This window comes from Martes martes (assembly GCF_963455335.1).
Source record: "Martes martes genome assembly, chromosome: 2".
Lineage (NCBI taxonomy): Eukaryota > Metazoa > Chordata > Mammalia > Carnivora > Mustelidae > Martes > Martes martes.
This window is the reverse complement of record NC_137889.1, coordinates 73796052-73817264: the sequence shown is the minus strand read 5'-3', so window position 1 is coordinate 73817264 and position 21213 is coordinate 73796052. Positions and strand designations below refer to the sequence as shown.

Sequence of the window (21213 nt, the reverse complement as noted above, 5' to 3'; positions counted from 1 at the left end):
TGTTGAAATACCTTTATAGGAACTTTGGTTTAATTGCTAAATATTGTCAAACATTAGTGAGTACAAGAAAATACTCTTTTTTTTGAGGTGTTTGTTAAGAAAAAAATATTAAGGGAATACTAACAGAAAAAAAAATAAGAAAGAATTAGCTATGAATCTGTTTTCATAGGAGTCCTGGGTTCCTCATCTCCAGGAAGCAAATAACCGTGTGCAGTCACAATCATTTTACTCTTTGTGTCATTTTGCTCCAATTCACAGATTGTTTTAAATTTTACCACAATGGACCTATACAAAAGCAGTTTGTGCTGGTATGACTACATTGAAGTGAGAGATGGGTACTGGAGGAAATCACCTCTCCTTGGTAAGACTCTTTACCGCCTGTGTGGGCATTCATCTAGTCTGTCCTTTTAAGTAGTTTCTTTCAGGAGTCATCTTAGACTTAGAAATGTATGTGGCCCACATTTTAATTTTTATTATACTCTTTTCAACCACAGCAAAATACAGACAGATCAATAGAGAGATTGATTTTAAACTAGCTTAAGTTATGAGGAAATACTTGGATCTGAATGTAATGACTGAGAATAGCCTCCACATGTACTTTTAATTTGATAATCACCACTTTAATGAGAAACCCAGATAAATGATGCGGGAGCACGTGTATGTGTTTTGTTTTGTTGGCTAAGGCAGTGGAATATGAGCCCCTAGGTCTGTGTTTGGGAGCTGGTTTCTCCTGCCACTCATGTTAGCTCTCACTGTGGACGTCACGGTTGTGCTTCTCAGAGAGTTTTTGTGGCTGAGAAGAGGCATTTGTACTTTGTGTCATAAATTGTAGCTCAGATTTGGTGCTCACAAAGGTCTGCTGCCAACAGGTAACCACAGACCACACCATTAACTTGCATGAGGCACTTTACTGTTGCCCTCTGTTTTACTTAAAGGTGAGAGCTGTTGTGAGCATGTAAGCATCTGCACTAATACTGGTTTTTCTTTGAAATGGCAACTTTTCCTTGATTTTTAGAGGTAGCTTTGCTCAGTTGCGTTTATATGCCATACGGATCTTTTTTTCCTTAATATCCAAAACCCGCTGAATGGACACTGTTGTATTAAAAGTGTCTTAAAAGTCTTAGGAAGTCCAAGACATCTAGAAATATTTCATTGTAAGAAAAAATAAAGAGTTGAACGAAGGTGGTGAGTCAGGTTGAGGAAAACTTTGTCTTGAGCATTGCGTTTCTTAGCCTGGGTGAGGCAATCTGTGCTATAGGTACATGTGTTCCAAAGAAAACGTTTCATTAAATTCATATTGAAGAGCCAAATCTAAAGCGAAATAGTGGAGCACACTTCTTTTTAGAACGCCGGCAGCATTACACGCTTCGGTGTATAGTGGGTCAACAGACTGGTTCGGTCTGGTCATCATTTTCATGTGGAAAATTTTCCCCATAGTTTCCCCTGAGACCTGTGCCTTGAAGTGTACCTGTCAGACAGGCAACATCAGGATCCTTGTTAGAGGGATAGAAATCCAGGCACCCTTCCACACTTTCTGAATTAGAGATTGTATTTTAATAGACTCCCTGGCTTTCATGGGCACAGTACGGTTTAAGAAACATTGCTCTCCTTTACATGCTCTTAATTTACTTTGCCATTTGGAAGACACTTCTTTACCAGTTGACCATCAGTATGAATTTTTTTTTATGTTGACTACCATTTTTCATATACTGAAGCTATGTATGACATCAGTTCCAGGGGAAATGGTTGGCAATGTATTACTGTTGATAAAATTATTTCATGTGGATCGCCAAATTTAACCATTTTGTCATCCTATGGAAATTTAAAGCACAGTGGCAGACACACAGTTAGCCAACACGTATTTATGGGAGGTTGAGGGAAGACAGAAAGAATGACAGGTAGTTATTATATTAATTTGGTATTATACTTGCTTGTGGATACATAATTAGAGAACAGTGAGAACTCCTGTGCAAGTCTTCAGGTCCTGTTTGTCATCCTGCCGACTGCACAACGGATTATGACTTTGTACATGAGATGGAATGTGGACCCTGGAGCAGCATGTGGGTCTCCCTGATGGGTTGTCATTGAGCCCCACAGGACAAAGAACTCTGCTTTGGGCTGAGACACATCCCTAACCAAGTTTCCTCTGCAAGGACTGGTCTGACAATTGGAGCCAGTTTCTCAGAACCACTTGTACTTTTTTACCTTGATGTATCATGTGACCTTTTACAAATATGTCCTTAGCACTAACTGCTTCTTAATTCTGTAGACAGTAAGACTAACGTCAGTCCGTTAATCTGAGAATGGTATGTTCCAGTAATTTATAAATAGATATGAAGAGATTCTTTAATTCATCCACCTTTGTTAAGTAAATACTAAGCATACTTATAGCTCTAATTACTCGGGATGGAGTATAGGAACCAAATCGGGTTTTGTGTATATATAATGTGTAGCTAGTGTGGAAAGCAATTAGAATACAGAGTCATATTTAGGAGTCTCTCTTTATTCTTTTATTTCTTTTAGGTAGATTCTGTGGGGACAAGTTGCCTGAAGTTCTTACCTCTACAGACAGCAGAATGTGGATTGAGTTTCGTAGCAGCAGTAACTGGGTGGGAAAAGGCTTTGCAGCGGTCTATGAAGGCAAGTCCCATTAAGTTTTAGAGATGACTTCCCCTTACATCTCTTAGCAGAAATTTCCTTTCTTTCCATATCACTAGAATGATACTGTAACCACATTTTAATTATGAAGTTTTCTAAATCTGTGTTATAATATATACAAGACTGATTTTACGAAAAACGCTCAGTAAAATTAAATTGCAAGAACCTCTTTCTTGGTATCAGTGACATAGTAACATATAAATGTATGTAAGGATATGTGTGTGGGAGGGAATGACCCAAATTTCCATTGTTTCCATGATAGTATTAAAATGTCATGAAGAAATTATGATTTTTCCTTTGAATTAAATTTGTGTTTATTTAGTGCCTATGCTGCTGAAATTCTCTGTTACAGGAAACTGCACAGAAAGTAATTGTGCACATTTCTGGAGCATGCTTTGTCTAAGTGAGAGAGTCAGCATTCAAGGGAGAATTTACCAACTGCTTTGTTCTTTACTTCTCTGAAACAACAAACTGGCATTGTGTGCCCTGGCTTTAAAAAATAGCCTTTTTTATTTTGTTTTGTTTTACCAGGTTGTGGGCAGGAGAGACCTGTCTCGCGCCTGCTTCTGCTAGCACAGGGTTTAGGTAATTTAGAAGACAGGAGATTTCTGCTTCCCTTATAATTTAAGTAAACGGAAGCATTTTGCTGTAGAGATTAACTGGATGGCAGTGAAGGGGATTGTTTGGATGGAGCCACAGATGTTGAGCACATGATGCTAGCTCGCTGCTAGAGGCCCAGAGAATCCTGTGGAGCGTCTCTCTTGATCAGCTATTTTACCTAAGCCCCAAAGATTGTAAGAACCAGTTCAGGGAAATCATACAGAATATGCTAGAATATTCTACCACATAGAACACATTTACAAAATCTCGAACAGTTTTTAAAAGTTAAATACTATTTTTGGTAAAGATGTAAAGAAACCGTGATAAAAAAAATCATATATTCCAGTGCCATTATCTAATATTTATAGTTAGCTGACTAGGTTTTTACCATCTAAATATTTACAGCAGTACAACCAGCCAACTTTGATTTTTTTATAGTCCGGTCTTTATGTACTCAGCTACAGGCACTGAGCAAAAATGTTATCTCAGAAGAAAATGAAAATGAAATGTCAGGTCTAGGTTTATTTATTTGCTTATTTTCACCCTCAGCGATCTGTGGAGGTGAGATACGTAAAAATGAAGGGCAGATTCAGTCTCCTAATTATCCTGATGACTACAGACCGATGAAGGAATGTGTGTGGAAAATAACAGTGTCAGAAGACTACTATGTTGGATTGACCTTTCAGGCCTTTGAGGTAAAGTGTTTCAGGCACCCTTCATGGAACATACCCTCCATAAATGACAGTGCCATTTAAGGGCATCCTCATTAAATAAGCAAAGAACCAGAGAATCAGCTTTTTAATCAGCTTCTTAATCAGCGAAGAAGCAAAGGAATGCCTATAAAATGTAACATCAAGAGTGAAGGAGGTTTTTTTTTTTTTCTTCTCCTTTCCTCTTGTCGTAGACATTTTCAAGAAGATTAAAGTGAGTTTACATTATCTGTGCTATTTAAATTAGAATGTTTGAAGTACTGACAATAGCTTCCTTTGACAAATGCACAGGCTTGTTTCACAAGACTGCTTGAAGAGTCCATTAAATAATAGAACTTTTATTTCTCTTCTAAACTAAGAGGTTAAAGGGTAGACCGTCATTTTTGGTGGTGGTGGTTGTTGTTATGGAGAAAATACATTTTTCACCTTTTCATCATTACGTGGGAAACTGTTTATATCAGAAATGGAGATTCAAGTGTTTTTAGCTTTTGATTTCATCAAAAATACATATCCGGGAGGAGATCAGCACCTATGTTACATTATTCGATGAAGGCACAATAAACCAAAGGTTAAGCAGAATTCTGGAGCAAATTCTGGGTCCTAAACTACCAAGCTGGTTAATGAGTCATTTTAGTGGGGCTGGGAGGCCTGAGTTAGGGATTGGAAGCCAAAAGATGAAGGACTTTATCGTGAACTCCATAGTATGTTTAAATCAAAGAATCAGTCTAGAAATTGAGAGCCCACCGGTAAAATGAGAAGGAATGACGAAATGATGGTGGTAGGTCCAGACAGGGTTAAGATCCAGATGCCATAACTGGAGAGGATTTCTTCTCTGGTTCGAAGGCTGATTCTCTGTCCCAGCAATGGAAAGGCAGTAGAGAACCCCTCCAGTGCGAGGGTATGTTTGCCCCTGAGAGCAGTGAGTGTGCAGTTGTCTCTGTCCCTACAGCAGAAACATCAGCAGAGCCCAGGCATTACCCAGAAGCCCAGAGACTCTCACCTGCACATGCGAGCTGTGTAATGTATTTCTTTGGTACTTGTCTTCACCCCTTTGCATGTGCCCTTTAATTTCCCAGACATATGGCCTTTTATTATCTTCTCTTATATGGTCATGATGTTGTATTATATGCTCCTAATCATTTTGCAGTTCGAACCTTGGTTCATTCTTGAGATTATTTGATTCATATTTGGATTTTGTTATTTTACCAGATCAATAATATTGCAAACATTATTCAAATAGACCACCTTATTGTTAACAGTGAACTAAAACAGGATAGGATTCACCTGCTATTTAGACCAAAATAACAGGTTCAGTAAAAAATGATCTATCTAATGAGATCATTACTTGTATTTTGTGATGTTGTCCAAATGATTAAGAGATGAACTTTGAGTATATAATTCAATGTTTTATGGAACTCTCCTATTGCAGAAGTGATGTCAATGAATGCATCTAAAAAGGAACTCCATGCATTTAAAAATTGAGATACAATTCCTGAGATGCAGAAGGCTTAGTTGGTTGGTAGTTTTTTCTTTAATGCCAATATAGTCACAGTGGTATTCCTCAAAAATAAGATAGTGAAAGGACATGCAGGAAAGATTTATATCTCAGGCACTTAGAACCATGCCTGACACAGAGTGGTTGCTTAATAAATATTTGTTGATTGAGCAAATGAATGAATTATTACCAAGATTTGGGATTGGGGGAAAGTCATGTCATGTTTGGCCTTGACACTACTTTTTATCTGTTTTCTCTAGGTTCCTGTCCTTTTTTCATCTTGCTATATTTCCTTATGTTTCATCTTGCTTTGTTTATATACTGGACATATTTAAATATCTGATAGGCCTCTCATCTTCAGATGACCAGACCAAGTCTTTGATTGTCTTATTCTACTCACTAACTCAGTCTTCCCGATTTTAGTATTTACTATTTCTGTATGTCACTATTTGCTTAAGAACTAGCCCTGATTCCACTTTTTCTCTTAAACTCTGAGGCTGATCAGTTAACATATTTCATTTGCTTTGTCTTCAACAATGTCCATACATGACCACTTGATCCCAGCTTTCTGGCCACTACTATGTTCCCACTGCTGCCCCTTCTCTTGGAACTTGGTGAAAATGTCACCTCTCTTCTCTTCCCCTACATGTCCTGATCCACAGTAGCCAGAGTGACACTTTTACAATGTAAGTTAGATCCTAACACCATGCTTAAATTCTTTTGGGGCTGGGGGAGCACCTGTGCAGTTCAGTTAGTCAAGTGGCCAACCCTTGATTTTGGCTCAGGTCATGATCTCAGAGTTGTGAGATTGAGCCCCACATCAGGTTCTATGCTCAACAGGGAGTCTGCTTGAGATTCTCTCTATCCCTCTCTGCCTCCCTTTGCCCCTCCCCCTACTTATGTGCTCTTTCTCTCTAAAATAAATAAGTAAATCTTAAAAAAAATTCTTTCAGGGGTTTTCTATCACACCTAAAATAAAACCCAGACTTAGTGATCCTAGACCAAGACAACCCATAATTGGTCCCAAGCTGCCTCACACTCTCTCTGACTCGATCTCTTTGGTCTTCTTTCTCTTCCATGGAAATACCGAGTTTACTCAGTCTTATAGCATTTGTCATTGATGCTCTTCTATCTCTAAATCTATGCTTTTATTCCTCTCATTTCATTTGGATCTCTTACTCATTGCCTCCTCAGAAAGTCCTTGCTTGGTAACTCTATTTAAAATATATTCTGACCTACAATTGTCTGTCTATAACCATTATTCTGTTTCATTTTAATTTCTTGTGCTTACTACTACTGGGATTTATGTTATGGATCTGTTCATTTACATGGTTACTGTCTCTCTCACTAAAATATGATCACCAAAGGGTAAGGATCTTAAACTATCTTGCTGATCACATTTCCAACACCACTAGATGCATGATTCATACATGATGATGGAGGGATGAAAGAATGGATGGATTATAGGTAAAGGAGTGTGAGAGTGCATGATGATTGGTGGGTAGAAAGCAATATATCCTTCCTTTATCAAATATACATAAATTTCTGTGCAGAGGGAGGCAAGCATAGACAGCTAAGAGTTTAGTTTATGCAGGAGCTGATATGCTGTATGGCTCAATTTAGATAGATCCTCAGTTCTAAGAAATTCAGAAGTGACAAGGAATTTAGAGATGCTCTAATATATCATCTAAATCTTCTAGATAAGGGAAATGAACTTATGTCATTAACCTAGTATCATTTAAGCAAGTACTAAACCAGCATCAAAATCCAGGTATAATCAATATTTATTATTCACAGATTTCCATATCTGCAAACTTGCATACTAACTAAAATTTATTTGTAACTCCCAAATCAATACTCATGGTGTTTTCCGGGTCATTCATGAACATACACAGAGCTGCATAATATTTGAGTCATCTGACATGCTCATCCCCAGCCATGATTTGTTTTGTGGAGAAAATGTATGTGTTAGATAAACATTATTCAGGCACGCATTATAATGCAGTTAGCTGTGAATTGTATTAATGAATTGGCAACATATATTAAGGTGTCTTTAAAGAGAAACACACATGAAACCAGGTTATGAATGGTTGGTTGACAAAAGATTTGTGACCAGAAGCTCACCAGAACCCAATTCTGTATTTTCTCAGAAGGAATGAATCAGTATTTACTAATTCAGTGTTTTCAGCAACTTTATAGAACTTAACTACCATGAATACTGAGAATCAATCATGTATATATTTTTAATTTGTTCTGGTGGTCATTAGGTGATTTGTTTCACCTAGTTGATTTGTATCTGTTTATATCAATTTATTTTTATTTACATAATATATTTTCAGTCTTTGGCTTTTACATTTTATTTTGAAGATTTATAAGTATAAAAATTCTCACCACTTCTTAGTGTTTTGTGGTTTTGTCTGATCAAACAGTTTTAGTCATTGATATCAGTCTTTGCCTTTATTAAAAAACTCTTATTTTGGGGCGTCTGGGTGGCTCAGTGGGTTAAAGCCTCTGCCTTCGCCTCAGGTCATGATCTCAGGGTTCTGGTATCAAGCCCCGTGTTGGGCTCTCTGTTCAGTGGGGAGCCTGCTTCCTCCTCCTCTCTCTCTCTTCCTGCCCCTCTGCCTACTTGTGATCTCTGTCTGTCAAATAAATAAATAAAAAATCTAAAAAAAAAAAACCCAAACTCTTATTTTTGTAACTTTTTATTTTTGTTTTATTCTCTATGTTATACTGTCTCCTTAGATAAAAGGGGCCTAAATACAAATATGTCCATCATTTTGTTGAAATCCACCATAAAGAACTTAATAGTTATCTATTATTTATACCTTTCTGTGAATTTGTGTTGTGACTTTAGGTCTTCTATGCTACTTAGATTTTAATGTGAGTACAGAAAGAAAATCTGAACAAGGGCCTTTGCTAATGAATTTCAGGTATCTTTGAGAAGGAAAGGATACTGTTTGGAGGTCAATAGACTTCTGATATGTCTGTAATTTTACCGTTGGGGAACCTTGTTCTTCTCTAGTAGTTACTGACACATTGCTTCTTAAGGCCGATGTTGCAGTCGGTTTGAATGTGGATGTAGATCATGTCAGAAAAAATTTTGGAGTTATTTGTAAAGAAACCTCTCTATTACTGTTTTGTGCAAGCACTTTCAGTGTGCAGAAATACAGAAGAGAAAAAGTTTGGGAGACTGGAAATGTTTATAGTAACAGCTTCAAAGACATGTCCACAAAGCGGAAAAGAAGTAAAATAAATCTGGAGCTTACTTATGTTTACACGGAAATCCCCACATACATTAATTTAAGTGGGATTAAGTTTGAGGTACTTGTCAGCCTTTCTATACACTCTGATTTGGTTGTACTTCCCTTAGAAAAATCACAAATGTTTAATAGTCTTACCCAGTATTACTGCAAGCTGCACAATTGTGAACTATGTTCCAAAGTTCTTATCTTGATACTTTGAGGATTGCCTGACTACAAGTAATCCTTTAATTCCTTTAAATATTTTATATTGTTTAAGTTAAGTAGTCTTTTAAATGACCTAGGAAGCCAAGACAAAGAGATCTTCATTAGTTAACATTTTTCTGTTTGCCATTTACTGTTTTTGGACGTTTGGCTAAGAATACGTATTGGTTGATGATTTAAAAGATAATTAAGTAGCTCTTCAGATTTATGGCTTAGGCTGTATTTCTACTCTGAAAGATTAGCATGTGTTCATTTAAATAAATGCGCAAGGTCACACAGTTCATAATTAGTAGCATTGTGACTGGAATCCATTCCACGGACTGTACACTATTGAACCCAAGTCCTGGTAGCAGAGAGATATGCTCTCATATTATTAAATATGCTCTCATATTATTAAATCTTTCCCTTTATAGCTGTCTTCATTTGTGCATTTATGGTGTTTAATCAGCATATGTTTGTCAGTCAGGGACATGTCTGTTTTATTCACCACCGTTTATACATTGTCAAGTGTATATTTTCTGTCAATAGTAAGTTTTCAGTGAGTGTATTTTTTTAAGATTTTATTTATTTTTATTTGAGAAAGAGAGTGAGACAGAGCATGAGAGGGGAGAAAGTCAGAGGGAGAAGCAGACTCGCCGTGGAGCTGGGAGCCCGATGCGGGACTTGATGCGGGGACTCTGGGATCATGACCTGAGCTGCAGGCAGCCGCTTAACCAACAGAGCCACCCAGGCACCCTTCAGTGAATATTTATTAAATTTAAGAGTGAGTTAAAAGTAAATGTCATGAAAGAAAAAAGTAGAATGGCAGCATTAAAAAATCCAAGTCAGATGGAAATAGACCTAACCCAGACTCATGATTTTCATTATCACATGATTGAATGTATATATTTTCTCTCTGTTTTTGAGCTGCAATGATCTGTGTATTAATATTAATTAATACTAAATAGTAATAATAAAATAATTATTAAATAATGAAATACTAAGTCTGATAGTAACGAATTTTAAAATAATGATCTTTATTAAGCTTTTCTCCTTTTTTATAAAATTCCTTTTGTTGATAGCATTATGTCTTAGACTCTACTGCAATTTTCCCATTATTAAAATTAATTTATTTTTATCATTTTAACAAGAGTGTATGTAGTAGTATACATATGGGAAATCTACACAGATATGGAAATTCCCCAAATTAATTTTTAATGATGAATGCTAATCTACATTGTTTTTTAGTCACACTTTCATTGAACATTTTTTCCTCCAAAGCAAAAAATAATGAGTTTAGCATTGTTCCCTGGGTATATGATTTTAAATTATATTATTTGTAGAAGTTGAATCATTTGTGAAGTGGATTATATTAATTATATTTTAGAACTACATTCTAACAGTCATAGGAGAGGGTTGTTTTCATTATTATAGTAAAATAAAAAAATACAAAATTTACTATCTTAACCATTTTTAAAGTGTACAGTTCAGTAGTGTTAGGTTCATACACATTGTGCAACCAGTCCCCAAAACTCTTTTCATCTTGCAAAACTGAAACTTTATACCCCCAAACAACTCCTCTTTCTCCCCTGCCTCCAAGTGCTGGCAAGCACATTTCTACTTTCTGTCACTATGAATTTGACTACTCTAGGTACCTCATGTAAGTGGAATCATCTGGTTCTTGCCTTTTCCTGACTCTTATTTCACTCAGTGTAACATCCGCAAGGTTCATCCATGTTGTAGCACATGAAAGGATTTCCTTCCTTTTTAAGGCTGAAGAACATTCCATGCATATATATTTGGCATTTTGTTGATTCATTCATCCATTGATGGACATTTGGTTTGCTTCCACCTTTGATTAGTGTGAATGATGTTTATACATGCTTCATGTATAAACATGAAGGTACAAATATCTCTTTCAGACCCTGCTTTCAGTTTTTTTTTTAAAGATCTTATTTATTTATTTGACAGAGAGAGAGGGATCACAAGTAGGCAAAGAGACAGGCAGAGAGAGAGGGGGAAACAGGCTCCATACTGAGCAGAGAGCCGGATGTGGAGCTTGATTCCAGGATCCTGGGATCATGACCTGAGCTGAAGGCAGAGGCTTTAACCCACTGAGCCACCCAGGCGCCCCCTTGCTTTCAATTTTTTAGATATATACACCGAAGTGGGATTGTTGAATCAAGTGGAGAACTTCTTAGTCTATTTTTAGTTTTTCATGGAATATCGAGGAGCTTTTATTGAAATCATTATCTAGAAGTTTTGGAGTTTTCGGAGCTTTTTACAAATAACTAGGTAGATTTTTTGTAATATTTATTTGGAAATTCGATTATAAAATGAAGGCCAAGTGTATGAATGGATCCTAAGCCTGGGCCTGGTGCTTTCTTTCGACCACAAAACTCAGCACTGGTTTGCAGTTTTACAATGAGAGGCTGACTACTTTAGGTGGCATTTAATTGATTTTAGTTCTTGCTAAATAAACATCACTCAGCTTTTCCATGCTTCTTTTCTAACCTGCCAGTAAAGTCATGAGCTCTACATAGTAATGAAATATAATATTAATCCCTTCTGGCTAACCTTTGTACTCATTCTTTCTTTTCTGTGTGTTTGAATCTCCTTTCAGTATCTTTTAAATTTCAGTTTCCTAAAAACTGTCCAGTGCTTACTGTCACTTTTGTTGTGTTCTATATGTACATATTAGGTCTGTTTACATTACGATAAACTTGTCACATTTGTATATGGTTTGTGCTGATTATCTTGAAGTCTGTAATAAATCAGCATCATCATTATCAAAACATATTTATTAGATATGTAATTGTGCACGACATTGCATTCAGGTTCCAGATAGGAACTGGGTCCATGCTGTAACTTGAAAAGAAACTGCTTTTTCTTTTTTGCTTTTATAAATCATTGACTTTGTTGTTCTTCCTTCTCATGGAGCTTACTGGCAAAATACCAATGGACTTATCCACTTTTTAGCCTCAACCAGATTTATTTCTATCCATTCTGTATATTAATTTATGAAGTAATTGATATAGCTGAAGAAAATGTTACATAAATGACATAACTACAAGAACTCAAACTTTCATTTGTGCTCACCATCATTACTCTTGTGTAGATGTAGTTGAAGAGCTATAATCATAATTAACACCAATAGGGCAGATTCATTGTGCACACATTACAATTAGAATTAATGGAGTTATACTGAAAAATATGTAAAGATCCTTGAGGTCATTGATAAGATATCTAGGAGTGTTGTAAAGGGATAATGCATTTCTAAATATCATAAATTCATATCTATGAGGTACATTTTACTTTCTAGGAAGGAACAACTGCATTTGCTTTGTGAAAATACAATATAAGTTTCTGTTGAGTTACCCCTTACACAAAGTGCATGATATTTAATATGTATGAAATGCATAATTCATAAATAGGTAACGGTAGAATTAATCCTAAAATTGACCATTTTCATGCCTTTTATCCATGAAATATTTATACTTTGTTTATCATATAAAATATTTAAACCTCTAATTTTTTGCTAAGTAACCAGTAAATGTGCAGATACTTTAAGTTGAAATTTAAAGAGATCCATTATGTATCTATTAGAAGAACAAAGTACAGGTTTTTTTGGTTTCTTTTTTGGTAGCGTCTATCTTGGTTTCTTCCTTGTTAACATAGTAATTTTTGAAAGCCATTGTTTCCTCAAAACAGTAATTAAAAACCCTTTCTAATTAGGCTTCTTATTTTTTATTCTATTTTATTCTATTATTTTTATTCTATTTTATTCTTATATTTTTATTCTAGTATAGCTTATAATATCAACCAATTTTATTTTTCTTAGTTGACCTATGAAAAACAGCTCCTTCCTTTATTGTATATTCTCACTTCCTTTCTTCTTCTAATTCATTCTTTCCCTTTTCTTCCAAAATGATTTCTGAGTCAGGAGCAGTCCATTCTGTGCCTCTCACCCAGGCAGGTGAGGGGAGCTTGCTCTCTTATTTTCTACAGTTTGTCACCAGTTCAGTGTTGCTCATTCTTTTATCAAGCCTATACCTGGAGAGTTTGGGATGAAAATGTGTCCCCTTGACCGAAGAAAGCCCTTTGGACATCTGGAAATGTTCTCATATTTATAGAGAACTGTGATTTTGGAAGGAGTATATTAAAGACTGAGAAAAGACAACATATAATATAGCTGGTCAGATTGGCCTTGTCATCCCTGGTGACTAATGAAGTTACTAGTGTCACTGTTAGCTCTCCCAGACCATCTCTCTATTTAAACAGCGGTAGTCTTTAAAATATGCTTTAAAAATGAGATACTTTTTATAGTGAACATTTTCCCATTCTTTCCCTTAATTCCACATGCAAAGAAAACACATTTTTAGGAAAAAAACATGATTTGTAAATCAAACCCAAAGTGTACCTACTGATGGTATAATTTAAGATTATAAACTTCACTTACCCACTTTTCATACCTTTCATCTTGTTTCACTTTATATTTTTCCATAGAATTTATTGGTTGCAAATAGTTTATGATTTCACTGTTTATCTTGTTTGTTATCCCTTTGCTCTCTACCGGACAGTAGCATTTAAGGTCCAGGAGGGTGAGGCTCTTTGTTATTTTGCTAAAGGATGCACACCAAGCAGTGAGAAGAACGCCTAGCATCGAGCAGACACTGAATATTCGTTGAAGGAGTGAGTGCATCCTGATTTGTGGTTGGGAAAAGATGAGCAGCAAATGTAGTAATTAGTTCTGATCTAATCTGTCCTTCAGAATCTGTTGTTTTCTATTTGTCCGTATGATATCTCATTTGAAGGTTATCATTCTTAATGTATTGACAAAACTATGAAATGGATTCTTCAACCAGCTATACCAGCAGTCGTCAATTCAGACCATACTTCCATGGAATGAATGTATTCTCTGACATTCATTTTTTTTTTAATAGAAGAATTCCATAAATTAGTGAATTGTATGTTGAATGTGAGTTGACAGGATGTGATACTTTTCACGGCTTATTAATTTTAGATGCTTGTATTTTCTAGATTTAAATATCTAATAAGTATTTAACTTACTAAGAGTTTGGGGCTAATACCCATTTTATGTAGGAAAAAAAGTAAGAATTTTATTTAGAAATTGTTTTATAGTTTGAAAAACAATTTGTAAATTTTGGTTTGTTGTTTTTAGAAGTTTGGGGCTAAAACATAGGTCCGTGAGCATGAAGTTCTCCCTAAAGTTTTATGGGTCTGAGATTTTACTTGCATTTAATTTTTTAAGGAAAGAGATTGAGTTCCTGCAGGTTATATGGGTTAAGAAGAGTGTATTGGGGTAAAAGGGCTCACCTGAACAGCCATATTACCCTGAGGAAGGAATAGCCAGTGTTGATTCCACATACAATAGTCTTGCTACAGCTATGCTGACTATGGGTAAAGAATTACATAGAGTAGGAAGTATGTAATTTCATATTACCAAATTTTCCTTTAAAAAGAGATTTTTAACTTAAAACAGTGCAATATTTATCAAAGAATTGAATCAGACTTCTCTATGAATAAATTAATAGTTTTGTTGATGAACTAACAGCAATTTTTATGTTACAGAACAAATTATACATTGCGTATAGAATATCTCATTCAGATTTTTAATGATAATTTTAAGTCTGGATTTTTTTTTTTTACCTCTTTTTCCCCAAAGGATTAGTACTTATATTTTATTTAACTTTTTTAAAACACACCTAACTTCTGTTGATTGTGATGCATGTGGATACACTATTCCATAGATTTTTGTATCTCTTTCTGTCAACCAGAAAAATAGGCCCTTTATTCATGGGTGGTATAGATATTGTCATGCACACTAACAAGAAGAGCTCCCATTTGGTGTAAGTAACTTGTTATATGACCCTGTCAGTACTATGGCACTGAGAACACATAATACTCTTTCTACAAAAATTGTTTTATCTATTAATGAGATATATCTTCCCATATTTTTATTGTTGCAGATTGAAAGACATGACAACTGTGCCTATGACTACCTAGAAGTACGAGACGGAACCAGTGAAAATAGTCCTTTGATAGGGCGTTTCTGTGGTTATGATAAACCTGAAGATATCAAATCTACCTCCAATACCTTGTGGATGAAATTTGTTTCTGATGGAACTGTGAACAAGGCAGGGTTTGCTGCCAATTTCTTTAAAGGTAATTTGAAGTAATTCAAAGTGTGGTATTTTCTTTGTTAGGAGAAAATGTGATATTTACATTGAGTTAAGAGAGAACTACAGAAAAATTATACTGGAAGTTAATCATGCACTGTGCATTAGGCATATTTGAATGATTTTATTTTAAAGATTTTATTTATTTATTTGACAGACAGAGATCACAAGTAGGTAGAGAGGCAGGCAGAGAGAGAGGAAGGGAAGCAGGCTCCCTGCCAAGCAGAGAGCCCAATGTGGGGCTCGATCCCAGGACCCTGGGATCATGACCTGAGCTGAAGGCAGAGGCTTTAACCCACTGAGCCACCCAGACGCCCCTATTTGAATGATTTTTGATGTAAAAGATCATTGGTAAAATACTGGAATTTGGAACTTTGTAGCACAGGGCAGAAACTCCATTAAGATATCCTACCATCCATTTTTATGAAATACTCAAAATGGCAAAATTCAGAAAGGGAATTTAAACAGTGAAAAAACATTTGCAATGTAGTCAGCATAAAATTCATATCCAGAAGATGTCATTCATTAATTTATTTCCAGGTGACAGCATTTCTAAACCACCTTGTAGAGAATAATGTTCCACCATGTTGGAAATAATGTATGGCCTCCTTAGCAGACTCTTCTGATACCTAAAATGCCCTTTGGCAACCAGCTTTAATTTTAAATTACATAACCAAATTTTAGTATATTTTCATCTCCCTTATTTGGTGTGCATTACTGAAGTAAAAAGAACCATTTTATTTATTTATTTTTTAAAGTTTACTTATTTATTTGAGAGGGTATGGAGGGAAGAGAGAGAGAATCCTCACGCAGACTCCATGCTGAGCACAGAACCCGACTTAGGGCTCAATCTCAAGATCCTGAGATCATGACCTGAGCCAAAACCAAGAGTTAGACCCTTAAACAACTGTACCACACAGGCACCCCAAAACAAAGCCATTTTAGTACAAATAGGATCAAATTTGCATTTGGAAAATTCATAGGCACTTAACATTAAGTGTGTCATTATAAAATAAAACTTTTACTGGGAGAGAAAAAAAATTTTTACACTGACTTTTATAGAACAAATGATGGATTTAGTTGTGTATGTCAAAATTTAGTGCAATTAATAACCCAACGTTTGTGTTATTTAAAGAACAGTATAATGTATTTTCCCTGAGAATTACTTAGGTATTCACCATATGCTTTGAATGAACCTTGGTACTTTCACTAGATACATTCAAAGTATCCATTAAACTGTACATTTACATGCATTAGTTTTGTAGTATTTTATAGTAGAAGAAACATACCATCAAGATTCTCTCCTATGACGCTTATATATTTGGTTATCAAAAATGCTTGGAATGGGGCACTTGGGTGGCTCAGTGGGTTAAAGCCTCTGCCTTCAGCTCAGGTCATGATCCCAGGGTCCTGGGGTGGAGCCCTGCTCCCAGCTCTCTGCTCAGCAGGGAGCCTGCTTCCCTTCCTCTCTCTCTGCCTGCCTCTCTGCCTACTTGTGTTCTCTGCCTGTCAAATAAATAAATAAAATCTTTAAAAAAAAATCTTGGAGTTTGGCCAGTGTAGAATTTCTCCAAAGAATATTGTTTGCTATTTTCTTAACTCATACTAGATTATTCCTGGGAATTGAGATTAGGGAAAACCTTGTCATGTACATTGTTTTAATAGTGTCTATTTTTCATACATATATATTTATATATTCTCCATATATACATTTTTATGTTTCCATATACAATAAAATAGTGTATGTAGTTACAAAATATGGAATTTTTATATTTCCTGGATCAATATGTCTGTATAAAAAACACTGAATACTTTAAAGAGGTCCAGTAAATTTCAGAATTTTCTTTCAATTTATATTCACCATAAGCTGTTTCTTGATAATGGCATTTCTTTAAAAGCATTTTTCAGAATATCTAGCAAATTATGCTATGAAATCAACAAGTGAAGCTGTTTTTTCAGTAAGTTTTTCTATTTTATTCTGGGCATTCTCTATGTTGTAAGAATTCCCTTTGACCTTAAAATTAGAAAAAACAAAAAGGCAAACAACCCACATACATGTTGAAGATAAGGTGATCTTCAGTTGGCACTGCTATGTTTCTAGTCCTTCCCTTGGTTCTTACACAACTCTTAGATTGCAGCAACATGAATTCTGGTATGCCATCTATCAAAGGCTTGCAAGTTGTTCCTGCTCCTTTGTAGAAGAAATGAGTTGTCTTCGTTTCATTCAGTTATTAAGCGTCATATTTTCAAAAAATTTCACACCTTATGTAAAACATAATACTCTGGTTGTTCTCGACCTCTCTTGCCATCTTTGTAGAGGAAGACGAGTGTGCCAAACCTGACCGTGGGGGCTGTGAGCAGCGATGTCTGAACACACTGGGCAGTTATCAGTGTGCTTGTGAGCCTGGCTATGAGCTGGGACCTGACAAGAGGAGCTGTGAAGGTAGGGTCGCGTTTGCACGTAGAGCTCCTGGCATGAACCTGCACCACCCCGGGCCCTGACCCGACTCCCGCCACCCCATTCCTTCTTTCTTTAATACCTTCTCATTCTCTTTCCCCCTGCCTCCCTTCCTTTCCTCTATAGTAACCTCTTTCCTCAACTGGTAAGGCTCCGTTGGTAGTCCTTGTTAACATGGAGCATTGCCTGTGTGCTTGTTACAGAATCAGTCATTTCCTCCTTTGGTTACCAGGCCATCTTGTTTATCTTATCTATATTTCTATGTATTTCTCCTCTCTCTCCCTCTCTCTTTCTTACTGTATTTACCTATATCATCTCTCTATATATCTATTTCTACTTTTATCTCTGTCTAGGTCTAGATTTTATCCATCCATCTACCATTTATTTTTACTTTTTCTTAACATAGTTTATGGATACCTCTCCCTTACTAAAGTGCAGAATCCTGAATCTGAATTATTTTTGTATCTCTAGCATCTAGCACAAACATAAAGCAGGAGCTAAATCTGTTTTATTAATAAATGATTTATAAACAAAGAGATTTTGCTGTGTTTTCTCCATTTCCTCTACACATTCTAAGATATTTCCTACACAATGTTTTGTTGCCCTGTCTTACGATCACTTCCTTCAGAATTTAAAGCTGCTCCTTTTTTTCCCCCTCATTTCCCCTGTGCCACCCTATTTCAAGCCCCATACTTAAGTTACAACATAAAGGGGCTTATCTTCCTTCCTATGTTCTATTCCTCCTTGATTCGTCTCTCAACATGTCTACCAAAATCATCTTCATAGAACTTGTAGTAGTTTAACATTACTTATAGTTACATAATTATTAAGTTTACTTTTGGTGGTTCCCACAAAAATGTTAAATTAAATGTAAACTCCCCAAAAATGAGCACCTTGTTCTCTACTGTATCTGTAATACAGGACATAACAGTGGTAAAGGTGACAGACTTATTTGCTTAATGAATAAATGCCATACCCTTAACTGACCTAAATAAAAAAAAGTCAGAGACTATCTGTTTCTACTTAAAAGTTTAAACTTTTCTCTTGGGCAAAAGTCTCCATCCTATCTATTAAACTACTAATCTGCTCTCTGTACTAGAATAAAATAGACACAGTTATGAAGGCAATGTAGTATCTTTAAAACAGAGAACATTATATACCAGACAATACTAAAGTAGCATGACTAGTTTTGTTTGGTGCCTAAAAATAATTATTTTACTTTTTAATAATTCACCAAAAAGTGGTAAATATGAAACTACAGGTTATTTTTACAATACATTTATAAATGCAATAATATACATACACACACACACACACACACACACCCCACGCGTGTATGCACTTGTGCGTGTATATACACAAAGGCTGTTAAAGAGACCAGTTACTTTAGGTAACTCTTGACTCCCTTGGAATTAATTACATTCCTTGTACAATATATGTTCTCTTTCCTTAACTTGGTTTGGATTCCATTATTTTGCTAATTTCATTAACAATAAGGAAGAGAAGTAACATATTAAATGCTACCCCTTTTAAATAGATCATTCAAAAGAGAAAGAAAATAGTTGTTAAATGGAGTTTTGGAATGATAAAATGACCTCCTTACTCTAGCTTATTTTGTTTACTAACTCAAGTAACTGCAAGAGTTGCTTATCTTGGGGAAAAAGAATTTGAAGAAATAAGCAGTTGATTTTGGTTTCATTACATTGGACTGTAGTGTGCTTTATGCTTATCTTTCCATTAATTCTCATTACAACAATATGGTATAGAATTATTATACCCATTGAAAAGATAAGACAACTGACACCCAGTTTTCTTTATATTGCTACTTTAACTTTAAAGTGATCTGAAATGTCATACAGCTGTAATTTGCTTGGGTCCAAAGCTACGGATTAACATCTTATGAATGGGATTTGATGATTAAAATAGTTGTACTAAAAACTAAGGAACAGATACTGCAGCTTTCTAGATTTTGAAAAATCTGGAAGACGATTGAAATTGAATGCTGAGACGTTTGGTTGTCAGTGGAAAGGTGCTAAGAGGGTGACTCTATTAGGGGAAAACTTTGTCTTTTTATTTCCTTCTAGCGGCTTGTGGTGGACTTCTTACCAAGCTTAATGGCACCATAACCACTCCAGGATGGCCCAAGGAGTACCCTCCTAATAAAAACTGTGTGTGGCAGGTGGTTGCACCAACCCAATACAGAATTTCCATGAAGTTTGAGTTTTTTGAATTGGAGGGCAATGAAGTAAGTGGATAATAAACATAACTTTTTCTATTGTGTTTTGGGACCCTTTGAAGACAAACTGGTAAATGGAAGGAAGGAAGGAAGGAAGGAGGGGCGGGGGGAGGGAGGATGGATTTCAGTGGCATAATCATCGAGAAGTCATAATCTTTCTTTGTTCTCCTGTTCATTTCTACAATTGCTTGTAATTCCTGTTGGCATTGGATGATATTTTAGACTAATTCTGGGAGACTGAAAAATACCCAGAAGGAGTTTTACGTAGTGTATTAATATACAGCAATTTCTTGATCTATGAAAGAACTATGAAAAAAATAGGGTCAGCTTCGTGTCACATAGACTTCTCTAAAAAAAAAAAAAAAAAAAGTCAAACAGTCGGTCAAAATTCAAAATCCACTGGTTGAGTCATAACAAATATAGCCAGTTAGGAGAATCTGGTATACTTTCAATCTTAACAAAGATGCATTTAGTTGACACTATCTTTTCTTTGTAAAATGTAACTTATTGTGATAAAGGTCCAGTTTTCTTCCATGTGACCACATTCAAACAGGTGAAATCATTTATTTGAGAGTTCCTATGTGCTAGTGCACACACACCAAATTCAGATGGAATGTTAAGCCTAGAAATGAGAACTTTCAGAGCTGTGTCCTTTGCGTGGTTTGTCAACATTGGCTGAATTTCAGTTTTGTTTGAGCTTTCCTATTTTCTTATTCTAATTTCCATATCCTTTCTTCCAGTGACTTCTTTTCTGTGTTTATTTTAAAATGAACATGATTTAAATCTTCTAAGTGTAATAAAATTAACTCAAATATTATTTTGTATCTGATATATATCTGTTGAACACTTGTAAAGAAGTGAAAAAACAGAAATATAGTATATTTATGCTCCTGAGCAATACTTGATGGTATTTGTGGATTTTATACGGTTATATTGTCTTTGTATGTGTATCTTTGCTTCTTCCTCCTCCCCCCACTTTTCTTTATCTCTTTTTAATGACTTTTTTCTCTATCTCTTTTTAATGACTTTTTTCTCTCTTAATTCTGGCTATTGTAGTCAAGGCACTTATGTGGATTTTTTAGTGCTACTGATGGCTTTGAGGTAAAAAGAAGTTGCTGACTTTTGTGTTTCCTTAAAGGATATTAAAGTTTAAAATGTGATGAACTTATATATTTTAGAGAATTATACAATATTAGAGCTCAGTGTATCTTTCAAGATCCTCCTTACATTGTGTGTTCAGTTTTATGATAGCAAAATCTGCTATTTATACTTCTAACGTACTTTGCCCACATGAAACAAAATTTTCCCTTAATAATTACCTGAAATTTAGAGAACTATTAAAATGAGTAAAATATTTTTATAGCATTTTTAGAAAAGTTTTCATAAGAGCAACATTTTTTAAACATAGTA

At 35.4% G+C, this 21213-nt stretch overlaps 1 protein-coding gene across 2 annotated transcripts in view; it reads left to right on the top strand.

Moving 5' to 3' along the window:
- TLL1 (tolloid like 1) overlaps positions 1–21213 on the top strand; it is a gene marked incomplete at its 5' end in the record, with an annotated part of 211830 nt that overhangs the window by 147668 nt on the left and 42949 nt on the right. For both annotated transcript variants that reach the window (XM_080797399.1, XM_080797398.1), the window contains 6 exons: positions 259–361; positions 2524–2640; positions 3808–3953; positions 14900–15095; positions 17427–17552; positions 19652–19812. In XM_080797399.1, the coding sequence (XP_080653525.1) occupies positions 259–361; positions 2524–2640; positions 3808–3953; positions 14900–15095; positions 17427–17552; positions 19652–19812 (849 nt within the window). The remainder of the gene's footprint in view (positions 1–258; positions 362–2523; positions 2641–3807; positions 3954–14899; positions 15096–17426; positions 17553–19651; positions 19813–21213) is intronic.